Source organism: Clytia hemisphaerica, unplaced genomic scaffold, assembly GCF_902728285.1.
Source record: "Clytia hemisphaerica strain Z4C2 unplaced genomic scaffold, Clytia hemisphaerica genome assembly, whole genome shotgun sequence".
NCBI lineage: Eukaryota > Metazoa > Cnidaria > Hydrozoa > Leptothecata > Clytiidae > Clytia > Clytia hemisphaerica.
In genome coordinates, this window is record NW_027103430.1 from 362,430 (window position 1) to 384,522 (window position 22,093).

The following is a 22,093-nucleotide window of genomic DNA, read 5'->3' on the forward strand; positions in this document are numbered from 1 at the left end:
CCAATTTTTATATTTTTTTGGCTGTAGTCTGTCATCTGTGTCTAAGTTGTTGTCTGAGTCTGACATCTGATCTGATTTGATCTGAACCTGGAACTATTCAACTGATGAAACAGGTAAAAATTGGTATTATGTCTTTTTTGAAGTTTTAGATAAAGCCTTTGATTATGTCATAGTCACAGGAAATGAACTTTTACCGTCTTAAATCAGTTTTTTTTCTGGCAGTCAGGAGTTCTATCCTAATTAAGCATATTTTTTTCGATCGCACGGACTTTCTTAATTAGGATTATCCCTTTGTTTTTCAATCCTAATTAAGAATATGATTTTTAAAATTCAGATTCTTCACCAACAAACAAAATCCGCAAATTCTAACTATGAGCAATAGATAGAGCAGGTCAAAGATGATATATTGAGCCAAAAATCAAAACAAAATTTGGGCGGAGGGCTTCAAAATGACGCCATAAGTAAAAATATGCCTAATTAGGCACGTTAGTTCTAATTAGGAATATTTATAAAGCCTGTGCTACATTATAAATGTTTATCTGCTACGGTGTAGATAGGGCAATACACTCGCGTTTTATATGCGTTTTTGTCGCAGGTGATAGAACATTTTTATAAATGTCATAACTCAAGACTCCATCCATATTACTGTATCAAACTTTCAAAATCTGCTCTACACACTAAATAGACCTTTTTTCAAAGAGGACGTCCTGTTGAATAATTATGTAGTCCAGCCATAAAAACAATGATAGAGCCATGCATAATAGACCTTTTCGCCTTTGCGTCCGCCATATTGAATTGTATGCAAAAATTATGGTTGCCGAATTGCCGTGGTGAAATTCCCTTAGAAAGTATGCAAAACATATGCAAAAAGAAAGTATTAAATAAAAACTTACATGCATAATTGGCATTATATTAAAGTGTAATCTTGTAGAAGAAAGATTAAATTTGCTTCTCTTGAAAACTAAAAACAATTATATTCACTCATCTCTTAGAACAAGCACTTCAAAAGACCATAACATTAGACAGAATCTCAAACTGAAAAATCACCCGCGAAGGTAAAAAACAATCCTTATTCGGCTGACGGCAAATTATTCTCCTGGGAATAGAGCCGCCAAATGATCAAATCAAAACATTGATAAAGTGTGACGTCATAATTACTGCTTTCAGTTTGCGTGTTTTGAAAGTTTGATGTGTGTACTCCGTCTTCGTGGAATTTCTTAATGGCATGAAAACAGAATATGCAATGTCTTTAAGAACAAATTCCTAAAAGGCTTTTGTTGTTCTGTAAATATTTCCTTTTGGATTAAGAAATTCCATCTTTTATTGTTCTAATGATTATAATATTTATTTATAAGATGCTTTGTTGTCTTTTTAATCTTTGTGTAAACTTGCATATGTTTTGCATACATTCCAACTAAATCCAACCACGGCATTTTCGTTCCTGTATTTTTGCATACAATTCAATATGGCGGACGCAAAGGCGAAAAGGTCTATTACTGTATCATGCATATTGTAATAATTATGCATGGCTTTATCATTGTGTTTCTGCTGGACTACATAATTATTCAACAGGGTGGGGCTCTTTGAAAAAAGGTCTATTCTTTCATTGGAGGCTGATAAGAATCTGCGGAAATTTGTATTTTTGGAAAAAAACTGGAAATTTGATATATATTCTTAATTAGGATTGAAAAACAAAGGGATAATCCTAATTAAGAAAGTCCGTGCGATCGAAAAAAATATGCTTACTTACTTTTTGATACTTTTTGAAGGCTTCTTTGTTCGTCTCAACAATCATCCAATTTGAGAAATCCGATGATGGACCATGACTTTGATGCTATTTGAATCAGCTCTCCTAAGAGGAAAGTAATTCGGCAGCAGTGGCTCGTCCGGTAGTGAATTGAGAAAATGGTCCAATTGATGTTTAAAACTAGTTTTGGAGCAGTTTTTGAGGTTACGGATGGATTGTGGGAGGGCATTAAATAGTCTGGGACCTTCTTCTGACAGGGAGTCTCTCCATATGTTTTTTTGCCTTATGTTCACCTCTTTTAGATAACATTTTCTACCCAGTCTCTGGTTATCGTAACTGAAGATGCCACCTTTGTTTTCAGCATAGTTAAAATTTGGTACAAGCTGTTCTAGGATGCTCCAGGTGTAGATAATCCTGTATCTTTCTCTGCGCCGCTCCAGGCTGTATAGTTTAAGTTCTTTGAGCTTCTCCCAATAGTTGAGATGTTGAAGTGTAGGGATTCTATTCAGGTAAGCTTTTTGAAGTGATTCCAGTTGTTGGATCAGATATCTTTTTGAAGGTGACCACAGCTGGGAGCAATAGTCAATGTGTGGTAGTACCAGTGACTTCCAAAGAGTTAGCATTACTTGACAATCTCTTGTTTTGAACGTTCGATGGATCCAAGCAATGATACTTTTGACTTTCTCGATCTGGTTTGTAATGTGTTTGCTGTATGTCATGTTAACATCCAGAGTGACTCCTAAATCCTTCACGTCCATCTTGGTTTCGATAGGAGAGCCAGTGTCTGAGAGGTAACTTGAGTGTTCTTTCAGTTCTTCATTTTTTCCGTATTTAAGATGTTCAAACTTCAAGCCATTGAGCTGCATGTTGTTTAATGATGTCCATTGATACACCACATCAAGGTCGTTTTGTAGAAATTGAGCATCAGTGTTATTAGAGATCTCCTTCATTAAACGTGTATCGTCGGCAAATGAAGATAGAAATGAATGTAGGATGTTAGTGTCAATATCTTGGATCATTATCAGGAAGAGAAGTGGACCAAGAACTGATCCTTGGGGGACGCCAGAAATGACTTCTGCTTTTTTGGAGAGGATGTAGTCAACAGATACTTGTTGGGTCCTACCGGTAAGGAAGGATCTAATCCATTGCAGTAATTTGCCAGTTATACCATTTCTCTCGATTTTATGGAGTAGGATTGTATGATCTACACGGTCAAATGCCTTGCTGAAATCAAGGTAAATAACGTCAACGTTACGTCCTTTTTCAATGTGATGAATGAGTCGTTCTGTGTGCGATAGAAGTTGGCTAAGACATGATCTTCCAGACCTGAATCCATGTTGATTATCGTTAAAGAGGTCGTTTTCTTCTAGATGATTTTGTAGCCGTTTTCTGACAATCTTCTCGAAGATCTTGGTTACATGCGAAGTTAATGCTACAGGTCGATAGTTTTCAGGTAGGCCTTGGTTGCCTTTTTTAAAGATGGGTGTGATGAAACTGGTTTTCAAAAGTTGAGGTGTGTAGCCTTTGTCAAGTATATTTCTCCAGATTAGAGAGAGAGGGGCCGCAATCTGTGACTTGACTTGTTTTAAGAAAATTGCAGGGAAGCCGTCAGGTCCTGCTGCAGCATTGGAGGATAAAGTGTCGATCTCCTCTATAATATTTTGTTCTGAGAAGTCGATATCACTTAGATTTGGTTGATTTTCGGTGATTTCTGGCAAGTTATAGTTGGGTAGTGGCAAAAAAAAAAAAGAGTCCCCCCTCAGATTTTTCTCTTTAGAGTTTGACAATAGCGAAGTACAACGGTTGGTTTGATATCAATGCCATCAACATTATACCTAATGATATCCAACTAAATAAACTCAATAAAAAAAAGAAATCATAAATTGGAAATATGCTGGATCCTATAATCAAATGGTACAAATAAGATTTCATGCTTATAACATTGATTTTGGATGTGACAGAACTTGTAAAAATAAGTCTCTGCTGCAAATGTCAAAGATCATTAATGTCAAAGATCATTGATGTCGACCAACTATTTAAAGAAAATCTTTGTGCCCTTCAGCAAACGTTTTTTACAATGGATAGAGATGGAAGAGAGGATGCAGATTCATGGGCCCCTACTAGCCATTTTGAGTGGGGGGGGGGCAAGATTTTGGAAAAAATGTCGCCCACCATGGATTGGCGACGAAGAAAATTTTTTACTTTTTACACCCTCAAAACACCTTAAAACGTTTTTCTAAAAAGTGGGCATGAAATTGTGAGCACAAAAACGGAAAGAAGATTTAATATAATATAATTTGATATAATTAATATTAGATAAAGAAATTTATTAATAAAACCAAAGACATAACATCTGAAATTCAATCAACAATTTTTAAATTTTATAGTCCCCCCTTTTTTCTTGTTTTAATAGATTCTTGCAGCCCTTGATAAAGAATCCCCCCTTATTTTAAAAAGATTACAAAAATCCCCCCTTATTTTAAGGGGGGGGGGCAGAAACCATGTTTGCTTAGTGGTCAGAGAAAAATAATACTTTTTCAATCAGTGATTCAAGCTTTCAAATTATTCCTGTCTCGAAAGAAGGGTGTCGAAATTAGACGAGGGATGTCGATATTAGACCAAGTTACGGTACCGTCCCACTGTGACGTAATTTTTTTGTTTAAGTAAAAAAATATCAGACAGAGCATTGTTTTAAGAATTAAACCGTACCAGTGTATGTCGTCTGAGGCGACTCTGCAAGTAAATATTTTTCTCGCTTTGTTTGCGATAAATATGCCGTACGTCAAAATGACAATTCTTCAGGAAAAAGCAGGAAAGCCACAAAGAATCGTGTATATAACTCTTATGTTTTTATCAGATTAAAAAAAAAATAATAACGCCATTCTAAATTGCTTTTTTAAACACCCTAGTCATAACTTTTTGAATTTTAAACATAATTTTTTCTCTTGCTTTTAATCACTTTTGAATGCTGTTTTTGTTTGTTTGACAAACTTTTAGATTTTTAAGTTTTGTGTTTACATTTGAAATCTTCTTTTCTTGGGAATTTGTTTTGTTTTCAAAATAATTCAAATGTCATTGATGAATATGATCTGATATGATCGTTAATTACATTCGAAAACATTTAAACAAAAGAAAAGAGAAAAACAAAGGAGCAGGCAAGCCAAGGCAGAAACTAAAATTACTAAATATAGATGGGCCTTAGATTTCAAAACAAAGGCAGTTATTCACACTAGGAAATAAAGCTTTCAGAAAAAACAACATCAGTCATCTACAGGATATATTTGCAACAACAAGGATGAGAGTTACCTGAATCAAGTTCAAAATCCCAAGACAAATTAAAAATTGAAAGTTGAAATGAAACAAAATGACAATTGTTATAAACGTGCAGCAGCCAGAATCAACTAAAAATTTTGTCATTCAATTCCCAAGACAGCGCTTCGATTTGTTAAGCGGGTCAGTGTTTGAGTTTTTGCAAAATTTCCAGGAAATAGCCTATCCGGCGGTGCGCAGGTCTAGGTGGGCTTCTTCTCCCCTGTGGATCTTTTTCTTGGAAAGTTGTTTTTCAAATTAGTGGCTTGGTTCAAATTTTTTCATCCATGACTTAAAATTTAGGTTTATGGAAATGTTAATTTCATTAAAAAGCGCCAGTTTATTCTTTAATGAATCCCATTAGAAGTTTTGGGGCACATTTTTTTACACTAACCTAAATAACACTTTGTAGAAATGGCCAGTTGCCATTTTCCAAATCGAAAAAAGTTTGCTGGGTTGTGAAGTGAGGAGCGTTGGAGCAGGAATGTACCCACAGTTCGCCATTTTGGAGTTATTGTAAACAAACCACTACTGTGGGTGCTTCAAAATTCCTCTATGCTTTATTTCAAAAGGCTGTGTTGACTTTAGAGAAGGTTGTAAAAGGTGAAAGGAGATTGCAGATACTGGAACTGGGTAATAAAAACAAACAAAACAAAATAATGAACTTTTGTTAGAATAATGAACTTTTTTGAGCAGCAGCAGCTTGAAGGCATTAATTCCTCTCACCTAAATGCAATCTTGTTTATTGAGATCTTTCCATTTGTATAAGTCATTTTGGGTTTTATGTGGTTTTGCTTGTGACATCAGTTTTTGAGTTCCTAGGCCTTAGCACCGGGGGATGGTGCTTTGCAGTTTGGCCCCCTACTGTTTGACTTATTTCTCCATATTCAAAACAACATTTTTATAGCATTGTCTACGTTATGCTTGTGTTAGCCAAAACAAAGCTTTATACTAGTTTGAGTAAAGAAAACGATTTAGTTTAATTTCATACTCAAAGTTTCATGCCATCAAGGATGGCAATCTTCAGTGAAACTAGTACATGGGGGGGGGTCCATGTACAAAACAGCGGCATGTATCAGTACTTTGTAGCAAATTTCGATTTTAAACACCCACCCACCCACCCCTATAGTACAAAATGTACAAAATACTATCCAGCAAACTCCCAAATACACCCTGACACCCCCTGTATAATACAATATACTATCAAGCAAACTGCCAAATATACCCCAACACCCCCTTACATAGTACAATATACTATCCAGAAAACTACACCCCTTCATAAAATAAAAATTTTAAGCCAAAAAACCTGAAACTTTGGGGCAAGTTTTTTATTCTTCCCATTAAAAATTTTCAAAAAATTTTCTCAAAAATTGACAAGAACAATTGAGAATTTAAAAAATTTTTTGCCAAAAATCTAAAATAAATCACAATTTGATTTGATTTTGGCTTTTTAGTACACAAATACTAAGCAGAAAATCCGAAATTTGACCCTGACAACCCCTGTATAGTACACGTATACTAAACAGCAAATCAGAAATTTGACCTTGACACCCCCATGTATTGTACACAAGTACTAAACAGCAAAATTTTTTTGAAAACACCCACCCACCCCATGATACATGCCACTTTTTTGTACATGGACCCCCCCCCTGACTAGTATAGCATTGTCTACAATATTTTGGTTTTAAAAGCGAAACAAGACCTTAGATAGTGCTATTTGACATTTTCTGCTTTTGGCATAACTAACAAAATCGAGCTTCACAAACTGAATTTAAGTTTACTTTCTAACATGTTCTATGATGATAAAAATTAGCTGGAAAAATACCTGCCTTCAAGACCAGACCCTGAATCTAGTTAGTGCACTGTAATTGGATTTGGTCACCTTTCTGACTCTTTATTTTTAATATTAATCCTTTTTTGCCCATTTTACTGAATAGACAAATAAATCTATTAATATGCCTGTGGAGGAAGAAAAGGATGATTATTTTGAGTTTCGTGATGACATGTATAAAAGAAGAAGTGCTGCCAATCATAATATCATAAAGAAACTTATGCATCGCCAAATCATCTCACCAAAACCAAACACCCACTGCCAACAAGCAAGATCGTTTTGTTTAAATGTCTTCCCAAATTTCACTGTTGTTGATGTGGAGAAACCTCCATGCTTCTTGAGGAAGTTTTCACCTGATGGCAGACATTTTGTTGCCTTTTCAAGAGATCAAAGTTCTATTGAAATTTATGAATTTAAAGGGCCTAGTGCTGTGGAGCATTTATTACATAAAGCATGCCAAGGAAATCGAGAAGAAATAACAAACTTAAAGACAAATATGTTTGAGAATTTTTTCCGCAAGAAAGCTGTTGTAACTGTCACACAATTTGGAGAGCATTTGAACCGAGAATGTAGTTTATTCACAGATGACGGGAAGTATGTAATTGTTGGTTCTGCATCCAGTATCCCTGAAGATTCTCATCCTTTGTTCTTTGATATCTACCAAAATAATGAATCAGTCACACCAAATAATAGATCGCCTTTAGAAAACTATTCTGTTCACATCGTTGACTTGTATTATGGTAGACTACAAGATTCTCGCTCTTTCAAATGTGATAAGATAGTATTACCACATAACCAAGGAATTTATTTATACAAGGACACTTTGGCTGTATTATCTGTTCAGCATCAAACCATTCATATATTTAAAGTCACTTCTGAAGGGTATTTTGTGGATGTAAGAAAAATAGGACGTTTTTGTTATGAGGATGATGCAATAACTGTCAATCGACTACCAGAGATGCAAGCTGTTAGACCATTCCGTGATAAGTTCTTCAACAGTTTGAAGCATAGGTTACTGACTTACCTTTTTAACCTGTCAGTCAGTGAAGGTACCAGGGAAGCTGTGCGTAGATATTACCAATATTTTGATCAGTTTAAGAATTTGCGTGTTTGGAAAATGCAGTTGTTAGACGAACTTCATTTACTCTTGAGATATGCAACTGAAGATGTTGTAACCTTAAAGCCGTCTGACCCTAACTCTCTGAACTCTTTTTATGCAATTTACAACATGGAAACTACCGAAGTGATTGCTGTTTTTGAAAACTCTTCAGAAGTGTTTTTAGAAATCTTTGAACAATTCAATGATTATTTTCGAAATGCTTTACCATGCCAAGTTGAACAGTTTACTTGCTCAACTTCAAGCAACATCCATGCCCGCCACAACCAGCGCAGGTTCAAGAGCACCATTGTAAATGCAAAGTATGGTGGACACAAAGAAGCTGTCAAACGTCTTCTTGCTCAGCTACCCATCTGTGCTCAATCCTTTAGTAGCAGTCCTTATTTGGATCTTTCACTGTTCAGCTATGACGATAAGTGGGTTTCAGTGATGGAAAGACCCAAGAATTGCGGCGACCACCCCATAAAGTAAGCTTTTTTTCCATCTCTTTTTATAAAACAATATTTTTGGAGTTTTTCACCAAAATTCAATACAACATCGCATAATTCACCTTTAATTTTTGTTTTTACAAATCAAAGTTTTTTGAGACTTTCTTAGAATGTTCATTTTTTTTTGAAATTTTTTTTCTGTTTTTCATATCCTTTTGAAATTCAAAGATAAATTCATCGATCCCTTTTAGACCAAATTAGGCAGGATCAAGTTGCTATGTCAATATTTATTAAGTCTTTGAATGAACTGTTGTTTTTTCATTCTTTAGATTTTACTGTAGGGAAACAGGGTTGATGAAGTACAAGATCTATGCAGGAGTTCACGGAAGACCAATGCCGCCATCAACCAGAAGACTTGTGGCTTTCACATTTCACCCCTTCTATCCTTTCGCTATTTCAGTTCAACGGAACAATGCAGATTATGTTTTGAACTTTCATCTAAGACATTTTACTGGAACTGAGCATGACTCTGTATAGATCAAGGGCACCATAAATTTAAAACTCAGAAAATTAAATCTTATCATTTAAATTTCTTTCAAAATAAGCACAGTTTTATGTCAACTTTTGGTATTCAAAATTCTTCAATTTCAAAGGATTTCTGACACATCTAAGTTTAAAAAAGGCAATAGTAGTATTAAGACTTTGTTGAAGAATAGTTTTGCGTAAATTCGATCGTCTGTGCCTTATTGAAGTTTAGGTTAGTATAAACAAAATGTTTTTAGTTCTATTTATTAAATTAAAGTTTTTTGTTAAATTTGTAGAATTTGTTGAATTTTTTTTATTTTTTCAATTTTTTAGATTTAAATTAAAACTGTTGAAGGATATCATGATGAGTTGAGTGAATCTTTTTACTGAGTGTCATCCCTATCATGTTGCCTTCTTCTGCAAAAGTGTACATACTATCGTTCACAGATATCATTTACACAATATTGTGTCCAGTTTTGAAGTCGACTTGTCCCCATGTTGTTGTCTATTTTACCTCTTAGATTTTCGAACGTTCGAATTTCAAAACATTTGAATCTCCCTGTTGACAACCAGAGTTGACAAACAAAATTGCTGACTAGTCAGCTCTAAACCTGAACACATTTCCTATATACGGGTAGCCTGATCCAGTCAAGTAGTTAGAGATCAATGTATGGTTAAATAATAAAACTTTGCAATCTTGTCTTCTTTGTCTTCTTTCTTTCTATCTTTGTGCTTTGTTTGTTCAATATTTTTATCTTTTAGTAAACAATAAGGAATAATAAAATGGAGGTAAAAGAGGAATTGGCATCAATCAAAATGGAGTTGAAATGTTGGGAGTCGATGTTTTATAGGAAATACCAACGCAAACCTACCAAGGTAATTTTCAATCGTTTTGCTTGTGTTTTACCATATGATGTGAAGTAGAAATGAAAGTCAGGCAAACACATGTTATTAACATTGATAATAGGAAAAAATCCCTTAACAAATGTGTTTTTGTTGTTTCCATTCGGAATACTTTTGGTATTGGTATTTTTGTATGTAATTTCCTCTCCAGCTAAACGATTCTCCTCATCATTTTTTGAATAATATAAACCAAGAAACTTGTATAAACAAACTGGCTATACCTGGCAATTCTCTGATACAATATGTTTTGGTCGTTTCTAGGAGGACATCAACCAAAGTACTCCGGAAATTCAAGGTAAAATCATTATTCATTACAGTGGAGTCTGACAGGGTACACAAATTATGGAGTAAGGTTTATAAGGCATTTTTACCTGAAAGGACAACAAACTTATTTCATTTAAGGGGACATTTGATTTATAGAGGCTCGAGATAAAGAGACTTTAACTGTATTGAAAATCAACTTGCCCAGAGTTTGGTTAAGAAGGCTTTTGCTAAAACGTATCCGATCATTTGTCTTTTTCATAGATAGCTACAAGAGGTATGCCAAACTGAAGAATAAAAGTTCGGACAAGACACCTGTCAAACCAGTTGAACCTGAAGCTGTAAGACACGTTACCTCATTTATCTTCATTATCAAATACTATCTCTAAGAAATCCATAATGTATGAATTTATAAATTTTTACACTCTGATTATGACCTCTTGCAGTGAAGGTCGAATATATAGTTTTTAGATAAAAACATGACGCTTCTGGTTATTCTTTTCGTCATATATGAATAACTTTTACGTTTTTCCAATCATTTCGAATTGAACTATGGGATTGAGACTCGTACAAACTTATAATTAAGATGAATTTCGACGTATGCAACTCGGACTTTCTTTCAGGATGATGGGGTGTTTGGGGCTTCGTTAAACAAGAAACATTCCACGCCCAAAAATGAACCAAAACAAAACTTTATTAAACACGATAATACTGTTTCATGGAGGCCAAAACTAAAAGTATTGAAAAGACCGACGCCTAACAGAGACAAAGATAAATCTGCAGACGAACAGGTAAGAAAACAAGTCTGTATTATAGGATGCTTGACGCCACATATGTATGGCCACGCTCTCCTGAAAACTAGTTATTAGAGCCATTATACTCACAGCTCTCTGTACTTTTTATTTAGGTCATCGAACCTTCACAAGTCGAGTTATCAAAACAGGATGACATCGTAGAGGTTCCAGCAATACTTGACCATGTTGCACAAGACAATGTTAAGTCAACCACACCCCTTCCTTCTATGTCAAGGTATCTAACATTCATGATAACATTCTATACTAGACGTACTTGCCATCTCATTATTGGTCAAGAATAAGACGAACAATGACTTTGGATGTTTTATAAACCAAACAAAGAGCTTTATTTTCATCTTTTTTAATCCTCGTAATCTTTTTTTCGTTCAGAGCTTAAAATTGCTTCTCTTAGACTATGTACAGGCTTTACGGTATGGTTTCGTATCGCTCCGGAATGGTTTCGTCTTCTTTTTTGACGTTTCGAATTTTGACGTCCACACTTGTTTCGGAACAGTTTCGTTTCGGAACGATAGGGAACCGTAACGTCTGAACATGGTCTTAAACTGGAACTTAGACTTTCTTTAGCGTATGTAGACTAACTTTTATCCTGCTCAGTTTTAACTTAATTTTTGTCTACTTCTTTAGAAAGTCATTGGGAAGTGTCAAACGTAACCGATGTTCACTTCTACCAACCAACAACAACGACGACTCAATGGAGTGGCTCGAAAGTTGTAAACAATCTCTAGAAAAAAAGACTAAAAAAGAGGTCACAAGTAAAAGTGATGATAAAACAAATACAGTGACGTCTCTTGAGCAGAAAAGTCATAAACCTGACCACCAGGATGCAGTCGATAAAGTTTCACATGACCCAATAGAGAAAGAGAATTCTAAACCTTTCAATCAAAGGACAATCTCAATGGATGAGCTGGTCAATGGAAAACATTTGGATGAAGCTAAAGAACAAGGTGGCGATAGTACTGCTGACAACAAGAAGCGAACTTCTGCAAAGTCTGAGCGAACGAACAATATTTCTAAAGATGATAAAGATGTTTTTGATTTTGAAAAAGAAGATGAGAATAAAAGAACTGTGAAGCAAAATGATACTGCAGAAAAGATCAAACCCAAAGATACAAGAAAACGAACGAAGAAGGTGAAGGAGAATGCTGACAATGAAAACGCAACCTTAGCAGTAGAGGGTGAGACAAAGGAGAACTCAAGCAAGAAGAAAGTTGGTGGTAAACGGAAGAGAGCAGCTGAGGAGGAGAACGGTGACGAAACGGTGGAGAAAGAGACGAAGAAAGTCAAAGTTTCCAAAAAAGCAGCTCCTGCTAAAGGCAAAAAGTAAGTTTTTTTCTCTAATTGAAATTTAAATCGACTATTTCTGTGTTATCTTTGTAAGTGGATGTCGGATTCATGTATTCATTCACTGCAATCGAAATCTATCCCTGGTCAGATATATTCATGATATGCACCACTGCAATGTCTTCTAACATTACATCATGGAACCAATAGCTAATTGGTTGCAAGTGACGTAAAATCAGTCAATACGTGACTTTCAACCAATCAGCTGTTAGGTCAGTGGAAGACATTGCAATGGTGCATATCATGAATTGCACCTTTCATCACAGGTTGGTCAGTGAGAATTTCGTCAAGATCGATTTGCGTAAGAAAACGTACGTCCGAGGGATCAAGAAAATATCTGCCTCCACACAAAAAAGACGTGCGTGGAAAGCGAAAACAAGTTTTGAACAACCTTCGAAGTTTGGCAAGAAAATCTGCTTCAAGTGTGGTGGCGAAGGTCATTGGGCCAAATTCTGCCGTGGAAGGCCCAAACAAGTCGATCTATTCAAGTAAGCAGGAAATTTTAAACTTTGTATCAACGAAAAATTCTAATTGAACGAAACGTTCTGTAGAAGCAAGAAATTTTATACACAACTTCATGGGGTCAAATATTTGCTCGGATCGATTGGGACCGTCAGATCGGATAATCTTTTGAATCACACCTATTAATTAAATTAATTCTGGAATGTTCAAGCGAAGAACGCAGTGTAGTATGTAAATTTAGCATATAAGTTTGTTCAATTCCTTCTTCAATAGGCGTTTAGACGAAGAGAAGTTATCTTTGGAGTACAAAAGTCTTGCAGAACAAAATGGGAGTTGTTTTGATCAACTGTATGGAAACGCTGATGAGAATGCACCTTCCTTACTCGAAAATGCTAAGAAGTTCACTATTGATGGTAAGAACACGTGAAAAATGGTCTATTCCAAAAATACTCTGTACGCCCTATGTTGAGGAGGTGTGGCGTCCAGGGTGGTCTTGAAAATAAAAAAAATCATGGTCCGGTTTTTTGAGTGAAAAAATCCAGGTGTCACGGGGAGAACGGGGATTGTCTCTTGAATAACAATGAATTTGTATTCGGGATCGAATCTGGAACCCAACGCTGGAAGAAGGGGAGAGCCTTTTGGGCATTGTAGAATCCAGGACACAAGCATAAACTGACATTAGATGTAATTAATGACAAATCCGTGGTTGACTTCTTCAGTAATTAAAACATAACGATAAGCGATTGAAAATGTATTCAAATACAATGTTTCTGCCTTCGAGATCATTGAACGATCGATCGACTTAGAATATCGAGAGATGCATGTAGCTTCCTCGTAGCTCAATACAAAGGCCATCTCTCAATCGACTCACGGGCAACGTTCCTCGTTACCGTAAAAAACCAATACTACATTCTTCCTCGATTCGATCGTTAAGCTTTACAAGCTCTTCACTCTGCCAGCCCAAACATAGAAGTGTTTTCAAATTCATTCACTAAGCATCATATAATTAAATTCCGAATAAGATGGCTATAATGTTGGTTACTATAGCAATAGTTATCAGAATGGTCAGTCAAACGGGATAAAAAATCCAGGGTGGTCCAAAAAATACGAAAAATATCCTAGAGGAGTCCTGAAAAATTGAAAAAAAACATTCCTTTCCTTTTTCAAAGGGATTTACCTCAACAAGTGGGTAAAAAAATTTTCTGGAATACACACTTTTTTTATAAGAATAATGAGTGTACTTTGGATGAGGGTCAAGTATTCTTAAGAAAGTGCCAAAATTGAGGGTGAAATATTCTTAACGTATTCTTACTTTTTCAGACTTGACTTTTTTACAAACATGAGAAATGATCAATTTTGAGAGTTTTGGACTTTTGAGTGAGCATTTGGGTTAAAATTACATTGCTTTCTCAAAGCTTCAGTTTATCCCTAACAAAGGAAGCAGTTTTTTCTGTTAACCAAATACAAAATGACTGTTTTCTTATCAAAATCTGTAAAACTCACCCTAGAGGGTATTCTTAGGGTATTCTTACGATTTGGCAATTTTCACCCTGATATTCTTATAGAAGATATTCTTATAAAAAAGCCCAATTCACCCTTTTCTCATCTGTAACGTCTTTTAAGTCATGTTCATTCAGTTTCAATCCCCAAGGGCTAAGGAGGATTCTTTAAACTTTCCCAAACAAGAAAACGTGAAACTTTAAAGTTAGTTCAGCATTTTAGTGTAACCAATTCGCGTTAAGCAAGTTTCTTGTGATGAGCAACTATAACTGTATTAAGGTAGTGTTTTGTTCTTAACGCGCTACATTTTTCGAAATCTTGCTATAGATTCACTTTCAATCCAACGCTTGTTTGTTGGGCCATGCCTTTAGGATTGGAAATAAGGTTCATTTCCCATCAAAGAGGTTCCTCTCTAGGCCTCTGGGATTTATTCCTATCTAGGCCTCTGGGATTTAAACTTGTACAAACGGCATAAGGCATTGCAATCATTACCTTCCTCTCCATATTCAAGAAACGTTAGCGCCGAATGTTGTGACGGCGTTAACAAGTCAATGCTTTATTCAAAAGTAACTGAACCTTTCTTTATCTACGACTTCATATGTTCCATCAACCACAAGACTTTCTTACATTCTCATTTTCTTGCAGATGTGTTGGATATCAAACCATGTTGGCCACGGACACCTTACATCACTGATTGCCAACCCAAACCAGTAGAACCGCTTATTCAACCCGAATGTGATCAACCGTCGCAAAGTAGGTTCTATGTTCTATTTGCTTTTGCTATTTTCCCACCAATAATTTAATCACTTACAAGCATATATTTATAAAGGCCAAAGGGCTCAATGTCGTACTTTTGCTAAAAAGTGGAAAGACGGCAAAATTTGCGAAAAACCCCCCTGGAAAAAAAGATTCCATCGTCCTTGGGAAAATTATTCTTTATACCGTAAAGTGAGGTTGGATGAACTTTTATCCCTCGGAAATAAGATGCTTAGCCCGTCCAACTCCTTGAAAAAAACAACTCGAATCAAACTCCCTGGAGAAAGTCAAATTCAAAAGCTGTCCTTAGAACCCCTGGAATTTTTTCTTTGGGGAGTCCACCATATATGGATATTAAATGATATGGTTCAAAAGGAACATTTTAAAATGAAATCAATATCTGCGTTTTTTTTAGATGCTTACAAAGAGGCGAAGAAGGCTTTGAAGAATTTCGGGTTCAATTCATTCCGTGAAGGTCAACATGAAGCCACTGCGAGAATTCTCTCAGGTGTGAATTTTGCGTGTGTAAAATCTTCTCTCTACCTAAACAAAAACACTCAACAATCTTGATCAAAGTCAAAAAATTCCTTAACCTTTCAGAGAGGTAGAAGAATAGATGCTAGGTCTTTTTTGCTGCAATAGCTATCTTCATGGTCAATGTTCATAACATTTGTAGCTTTGGTCTTGTAAGATAGATGCTCTTAACAGAACCGCAGGACTGCTTCAAAACTCGCCTGCAGGTTACAGATGGAGATGTACACAGGGTTGCGTTTAGAATTAATCCTTTGTTTTGAGGTACTTCTAGAATTATTTTCATTTTTTTGTTGAAGGTTTATCGACACTGGTAATCCTGGCCACAGGCTCCGGAAAATCACTTTGTTATCAACTACCAGCATACATGTATTACAACGAACGGAAATGGTTGACCTTGGTTGTCTCACCTCTGGTCGCCCTCATGCAAGATCAGGTGAAAGATTAGAACTTGAAGATAATAAGAAAGAATATACGACGTTACTATCTTTTCCAAAAGGCTGACTTACTGTCTGTATCGGGACAGAAAATGATTGGACACAAAGTGTTCGTAACTTTTGTGATCGAGTTCAAACAACTTGCCAGAAATATATGTGATGTAAATGTTTTGTCCACGAAAGTAATTAAAAATTGATGTTGAAAGTTTAATTTGAAAGTTTGATTTGAGTTGAGTTCACATTTTTTCTCATGATGCCTCGACAGACACTTAATTGATTATGAAAAATTTGAACTGATACGAAAAAATCTGAATGTAATTTTGAAATACTAAAAAATCCCTGAGGTATAAATGATACAAAGAAATGAATAAATATTTTAAATTGTTTTTGTGCGTTTAAATAAATGACGTATGCAATTAAAATGAGATGACTTTTTGCAGTCATTAGAGACGCGTGCGCCTAACACTGTCCAATCCTAGTGAATTATTTTTCTAGCAATCCTAGAATTTCATCTATCCTTTGGCTTTACTTGAATAAGGTAGAAATTTCATTCATTTATTCCAGGTAGCAGGTTTACCAGATTGTTTACCAGGCGCCGCTTTGAACAGCAACATGACGAAACTTCAACAACAAAAAGTTGTCACCAAACTCAAAGAAGGGAAGATCGCTATCTTGTTGGTTTCCCCAGAAGCTCTCGTATCTGGCGGCTTCGGAACAGGTTAAACAGACTTATGATAATGATTGGAACATTTGCGAAACATTTGCTACACTCACTGTTTGTCAAAGTGTGATTAATTGCTTCTTATCAGACGTTCTAGTCTCTTCACCTAAAGTCGAACTTTCTTTTTCCCCAACGGTGCTAATAATATTGTTATAGCATTCCGCTGCAATGATATACTCTTTGAGCAGCTTTGAGTGTAATGAGAGCTTTAATAGAAAGCGAAATTACATTAAGTTATTATTCGTAATAAGCATTTTTTACTTCGAAATTCTATTTGAAATTAAAAGTGTTGTTTTGAGGAATGTATTTCACTCTCGAATAGACGATATCGGATTTAGATAAATGCAATGCATTCTGGTTTCTAGGGACTCTCAAAGGAATTATAATAGATCAATTATAATAGATTATAATTCCTTTGAGAGTCCCTAGAAACCAGAAAGCATTGCATTTATCTAAATCCGATATCGTCTATTTTTACTCCCATCCAATGTTATTTTCAGGCATTCTTCCGCCCAAGTCCAGTTTACCGCCCATCGGTTTCGCCTGCATCGACGAAGCCCATTGTCTATCAGAATGGTCTCATAATTTCCGCCCTTCATATTTGAAAGTTTGTAAGGTAAGTAATTTTCGCCCCTATCTTAAAGAAAGTTTGTAAAGTAGAAGTTGATTGATCGCGGCAAGCTTTTCCTCTGAGTATTTACCGTAATTTGGTTACATTTAAGATTAAAGTTTAACACCTCTTTAGCTTAACCCTTTGCGTGCCGTTACCTTATTTTTGTACCCCAATCCATTTGCCGAGGGGTAATTTTTTTTAGTAACCTGATTTGCCGATGTCGTATATATACGACATGCAAATTTTAACTCGTGTTGCCGCATGTCGTATATATACGACAAGGATATTTTATTCCTATTTGCCAATGTTTGACATTTGTATTTGACATTTGTTTTATATATATTTTATGATAGACTAAAATAAACCTGAAATAAATCTTTTGAGCACTTAATATATACTTTCACTACTACTATGGATTTTTTTATGTCGGATATATACGACATTGGCAAATAAGAAAACCATTTTCCTAAAAGCTGATTTCTCGGCAAATAGCGCTCACTCTTTTTTAAAGGCCTCGGCAATTAGGTAAAAAAATTTGATGTCGGATATATCCGACATTGGCAAGTAGAGTGAAAATTTGCATGTCGTATATATACGACATCGGCACGGAAAGGGTTAATGAAATTTGCTGATTTAGATGTTTTTGTAAGGTACTAGGTAGCCTAAATTACCTCTTGGGTTGTTTCTAATAATCATCAATTCCTGTCTCAATGAAGTATTTAAGAGATGTCTCCGTCTCAAAATTCTGCATAATTTGCGAAAATTTCAAGAATATGTTCTAATTTGCTTTGTGAAATCCATTTTTGTGTCAGACTGGCGAAAACCTTACTTTGGCCACTTATGATGCCAAACAGGATGTGGTATGCATTCTTGAAGTCAAATCGAAAACTTCAATCAAAGATGACCTGTTGAATCTAGGTCTTAAACTTCAAAGTTTTGTAAAATATCGACTCCATATTAAAATATTGTATCGTGTTATCGTCAGGTCTTACGAGAACGCTATCAGATTGGATGTTTACTCGGTCTTACTGCCACCGCATCCAACAAAACGGCCAAATCAGTTATTCAACATCTGGGTGTTCCGGATGAAGGCTCCATCATCCGTGATCCAAGTCCAATACCGGACAATCTGCAGTTGACAGCATCGCGGGACGAGAGAAGAGATATCGTATGTTTTTACACAATTCTTTAAAATTATTATTAATACAATTATCGCCCTATAAAGCGTGAAGTGGTTGGGTTTGGGTTTACCAGAAAGGAATGCTTAGGTCAGGTTATAGAAATTTGGAAATATTTGGAAACGGTGTCCAATTAGGATCACAATATGGGCATTGTGTCGCAAAGCATAAATCTCCAACTGACATATTAATCTCTAACTGCCAACTGCCAACTCTGCTATAGGATGAGTAATAATACATTGTATTACAGAAGAAGTGCATTTCTCATAGAAAAAAAGAATTTTGACGTCATTTTCTTGTAAATTCATTCAGGGGTGTGGCCTCGAAAGTAGTTTCTTTAATTTCAAAGATTTATTCAAAGGAGTAATACCTTTCTCTTTATCTGAAACTAGACATTTTAAAACAATATTAGTGAAATCACACGGTGATATAATTCTTTTGTTCTCACTAGGCGCTTGTTGAGCTTCTTCACAATGAACCGTTCGTCAAATGCGATTCCATCATCGTATACGTAACGCGACGTATGGATTGCGACCGTCTCGCCGTCTTGTTACGTACGTCATTACCGGAGTTCGTAAGGGAGGAGAAGTCGGAAGGAGAAGAAGAAGAACGAAATAAAGAGAAGAAAAAGAAAGTCATCAAAACTAGAACAAGGTTTGAATATCTTACGCTTGTTTTTGATAAGAACACAAAGCTTAATTTTAGTCAAAACTTCGTAGCAAAAAAAAAACAATCTGAAAGCTTATATTCCAAAAATTCATTTGAGAACGTACTGATCTTCATAAGAACAATATGAAGGCTTATTTTCAGGTTTGAACATTTTTTTGCAAGAAAGAAAGAACAGTTAAGGTTCAGCATGGAGAGAAAGTATGTACCCTAACCCTCTTAGAGCTACCTATAATCTGTAAGGACCTGCCTCACAAGATCTTGACATAAGATTGACACAGGGATATTTTTTACTGTGAATGTATTAAGATTTTCATGAATGTTTGGAAGTATGTTGTTTGTATGAGCAGCTTTTTTTTTAAAGTTTCACCCATTCAGATTAATAATTTCATAAAATTTTCTCGTTCAGGAAGAAAGATATGGACAAGCCAACTTGGTGGAATTGTGAAGCCTATCATGCTGGTCTATCGCCCGCTCAACGAAAGCGTGTTCAAAATCAATTCATGGCGGGTGATCTTCGTATTGTGGTTGCAACTGTCGCTTTTGGGATGGGTCTCGATAAGTCAGATGTTCGATCAGTTATTCATTACAACATGCCGAAAAGTTTTGAGAATTACGTCCAAGAAATCGGCCGCGCGGGGCGTGATGGGAAGCCTTCGTTTTGTCACGTCTTTTTGGAAGATGAGGTGAGATCATTGTAAAGTGCAATGAGATAACTTGATTTCTTACAGCAGAGTATTTTCATCACATCATACTCTGTGAGTCCAAGAAGTGGATTGTTGATGAACTATTGATGCACTTTCTAATTTTCCTTTCAAACTCATTTAATAGGTTACGGATTTATGTGAATTGAAGCGACACATTTATGGTGACACAGTGGACCGAAGCGCCATCAGTCGATTTGTGGATCTGTTGTTCCCGGCGTGTGATTGCCAGGAGAAGTATGAGAAGCAGTCAGGAGAAGTTCAAGTAAGAAATTCTCTAGAAGATGATGAGTTCTTCAGACAGAAGCTGGATGAAAGTGATCTGGAACTTCTCTTCGCTGAAGATTTCTTACCAGACGAGGATGATGCGTGTGGCAGCAAGGATCAACAGGTAGTCGGTACAAGTAATGAAGAATCAGCAGTGGTGTCAGGTAAGGTAGATTCGGATTCAGAATGTAGCAATGATGGTGAACATGGAAGCGACGAATCAATGGATGATTTCCATGATCAAGAGAAAGAATATGTTCCAAATGTTGATGGAAAAGCTTTTCGTGATAGCGACCCTCTGTATTGCTCTAATAGTCCAACGCCCACCACATCTTCAGATGAACCGAACACTGATTCCAAGGCTTCAGAGGATATCGATTTTACTGAAGAAACCATTAGAAAGTCTGGCTCTGATCTCGATATGGAGATCGAGCCAAAGGAAGGAGTTTTTGATGAAAGCACACCAGAGGAAGAGGACTTGAGGACAGAATGTGTTTGTTCGGGACACCGTCGCTCCATCTCTTCAGACCGTCTGATCAACGACTTAGACATGCGTGAGGAGGTCATTTCCACCTTCCTTGCCTACCTTGAACTTCACCCGAAAACTTGGTTGCGCATGTTAAACCCCTTACGGGCCACCTGCATCATAAAATGTTACGGTGGCCCTGAACAGTTTCAAATGATGGCCAAGAAATTTCCACCTGTCGCCTTAGCTCTCCGTTACCTCTTACCACAAGACGAGCTCACTAATTTGCACGAGCGGCGACAACTAGAGTTCGATTTTGTAGAAGTAGCAGACTTGATGTGCTGGGACGTTTTGACCGTCCTACGAGAACTGAAAGCCTTGCAGTGGAACATGTCTTTCGCGCTTGATTCCCGTTTAAATACAACCGGGAAATCGGGGATAATTGTTCAAACGGAGAACTTGAGTTTTCATTTCACGACAGCTTCAAACGTGGATGATGATGGACGGGATGAAATCATTGGTTTTATTCATCAAACTGTTTTGAATCAAGAAGAAACAAGGTTATTGCAACTAGACGCTCTTTATTGCGTATTGAAAGAGCTCTCATGTAAGACGTACGAACAGATCCCAGCGGACCGGCGAATCGACGTCAAAGCACGTCAACAAATCGGACAGTTTTTCCTCTGCAAAGAAGAGCAACAAAAACCGTTCTTGAGGGAACTGATAACGGATGATTTGAAAATTGACACTCCTCAGCGGAGGTGGAACAATATCGCAAGTGATATTCGCTCTCTTGTCAACTCTTATCCGGATAGTCAATTTAACGGACGAGCTATTGCACGCATCTTTCAAGGTATCGATAGTCCCCGGTTCCCGGCTCTTGGTTACGGACGCGACCGACGTTTTTGGCGCCAGTACCTTGATGTTGATTTTAACGAGTTGAGGAAATTCGCTATCAGAGAATTAATGAGAACATAAAAACGAGGTTAAGTTTTCTTTTTTGGAAATATTCATGTAGAAATGCAGTTTTTTACCGAACAATTTACTTATTTTAAAGCTGCCAATTGCAGTATGTGAAAATTGTGTATATGATTTTGAAAAATATTTATGACATTCTAATCATCAATGGAACTTATTTTGGCGAATTCGACAACCGAAATGGGTGCCACCAAATTGTAATTTTTATAATATATTTATTTTCAAATGTCCCAAAAAGATATTTATAAAATTTTTTAAAGGATATCGTTATTCGAATTTCAGACTAATTTTTTAACAATGACTAAAACAAAATCAAAAACCGATTTGAGACGCCTGGTAAATAAGATGACATCACCATAGCAATCTGACAGTTCCAAAAAGTTTTTTTTAGAAAATCTCTTGTCGATTTGTTTGCAGTTTTCGAAGAGTAACATTTTCAATGAGATTTTAATCATCGATGGAACTTATTTTGGCGAATTCGACAACCGAAATGGGTGCCACCAAATTGTAATTTTTATAATATATTTATTTTCAAAT

At 36.1% G+C, this 22,093-nt stretch overlaps 2 protein-coding genes across 2 annotated transcripts; both read left to right on the forward strand.

Moving 5' to 3' along the window:
- The first annotated feature begins 59 nt into the window (after window positions 1-59).
- LOC136797978 (ATP-dependent DNA helicase Q4-like) lies at window positions 60-21,659 on the forward strand. Its single transcript, XM_067054564.1, has 18 exons — window positions 60-113; window positions 9,720-9,833; window positions 10,122-10,155; window positions 10,386-10,462; window positions 10,745-10,912; window positions 11,029-11,150; window positions 11,561-12,256; window positions 12,544-12,765; window positions 13,013-13,152; window positions 14,885-14,992; window positions 15,411-15,503; window positions 15,826-15,962; window positions 16,528-16,681; window positions 17,185-17,300; window positions 18,283-18,465; window positions 18,927-19,129; window positions 19,551-19,827; window positions 19,973-21,659. The coding sequence occupies exons 2-18, from the start codon at window positions 9,741-9,743 to the stop codon at window positions 21,554-21,556; spliced, it is 4,407 nt and encodes a 1,468-aa protein (XP_066910665.1). The 5' UTR covers window positions 60-113; window positions 9,720-9,740; the 3' UTR covers window positions 21,557-21,659.
- On the forward strand, window positions 6,601-9,120 carry LOC136797977 (DET1 homolog). The gene is made up of 2 exons (XM_067054563.1): window positions 6,601-8,471; window positions 8,762-9,120. The coding sequence occupies exons 1-2, from the start codon at window positions 7,012-7,014 to the stop codon at window positions 8,967-8,969; spliced, it is 1,668 nt and encodes a 555-aa protein (XP_066910664.1). The 5' UTR covers window positions 6,601-7,011; the 3' UTR covers window positions 8,970-9,120.
- Window positions 21,660-22,093: the final 434 nt, after the last annotated feature.

Bases quoted from the DNA above. Each gene is read 5' to 3' on its own strand.
- LOC136797978 (XM_067054564.1), top strand. From the start codon at position 9,741: ATGGAGGTAAAAGAGGAATTGGCATCAATCAAAATGGAGTTGAAATGT. The intron at 10,156-10,385 runs GTAAAATCATTA...TCTTTTTCATAG, and splicing joins AAGTACTCCGGAAATTCAAG to ATAGCTACAAGAGGTATGCC. The intron at 16,682-17,184 runs GTTAAACAGACT...TGTTATTTTCAG, and splicing joins ATCTGGCGGCTTCGGAACAG to GCATTCTTCCGCCCAAGTCC.
- LOC136797977 (XM_067054563.1), top strand. From the start codon at position 7,012: ATGCCTGTGGAGGAAGAAAAGGATGATTATTTTGAGTTTCGTGATGAC. The intron at 8,472-8,761 runs GTAAGCTTTTTT...TTCATTCTTTAG, and splicing joins TGCGGCGACCACCCCATAAA to ATTTTACTGTAGGGAAACAG.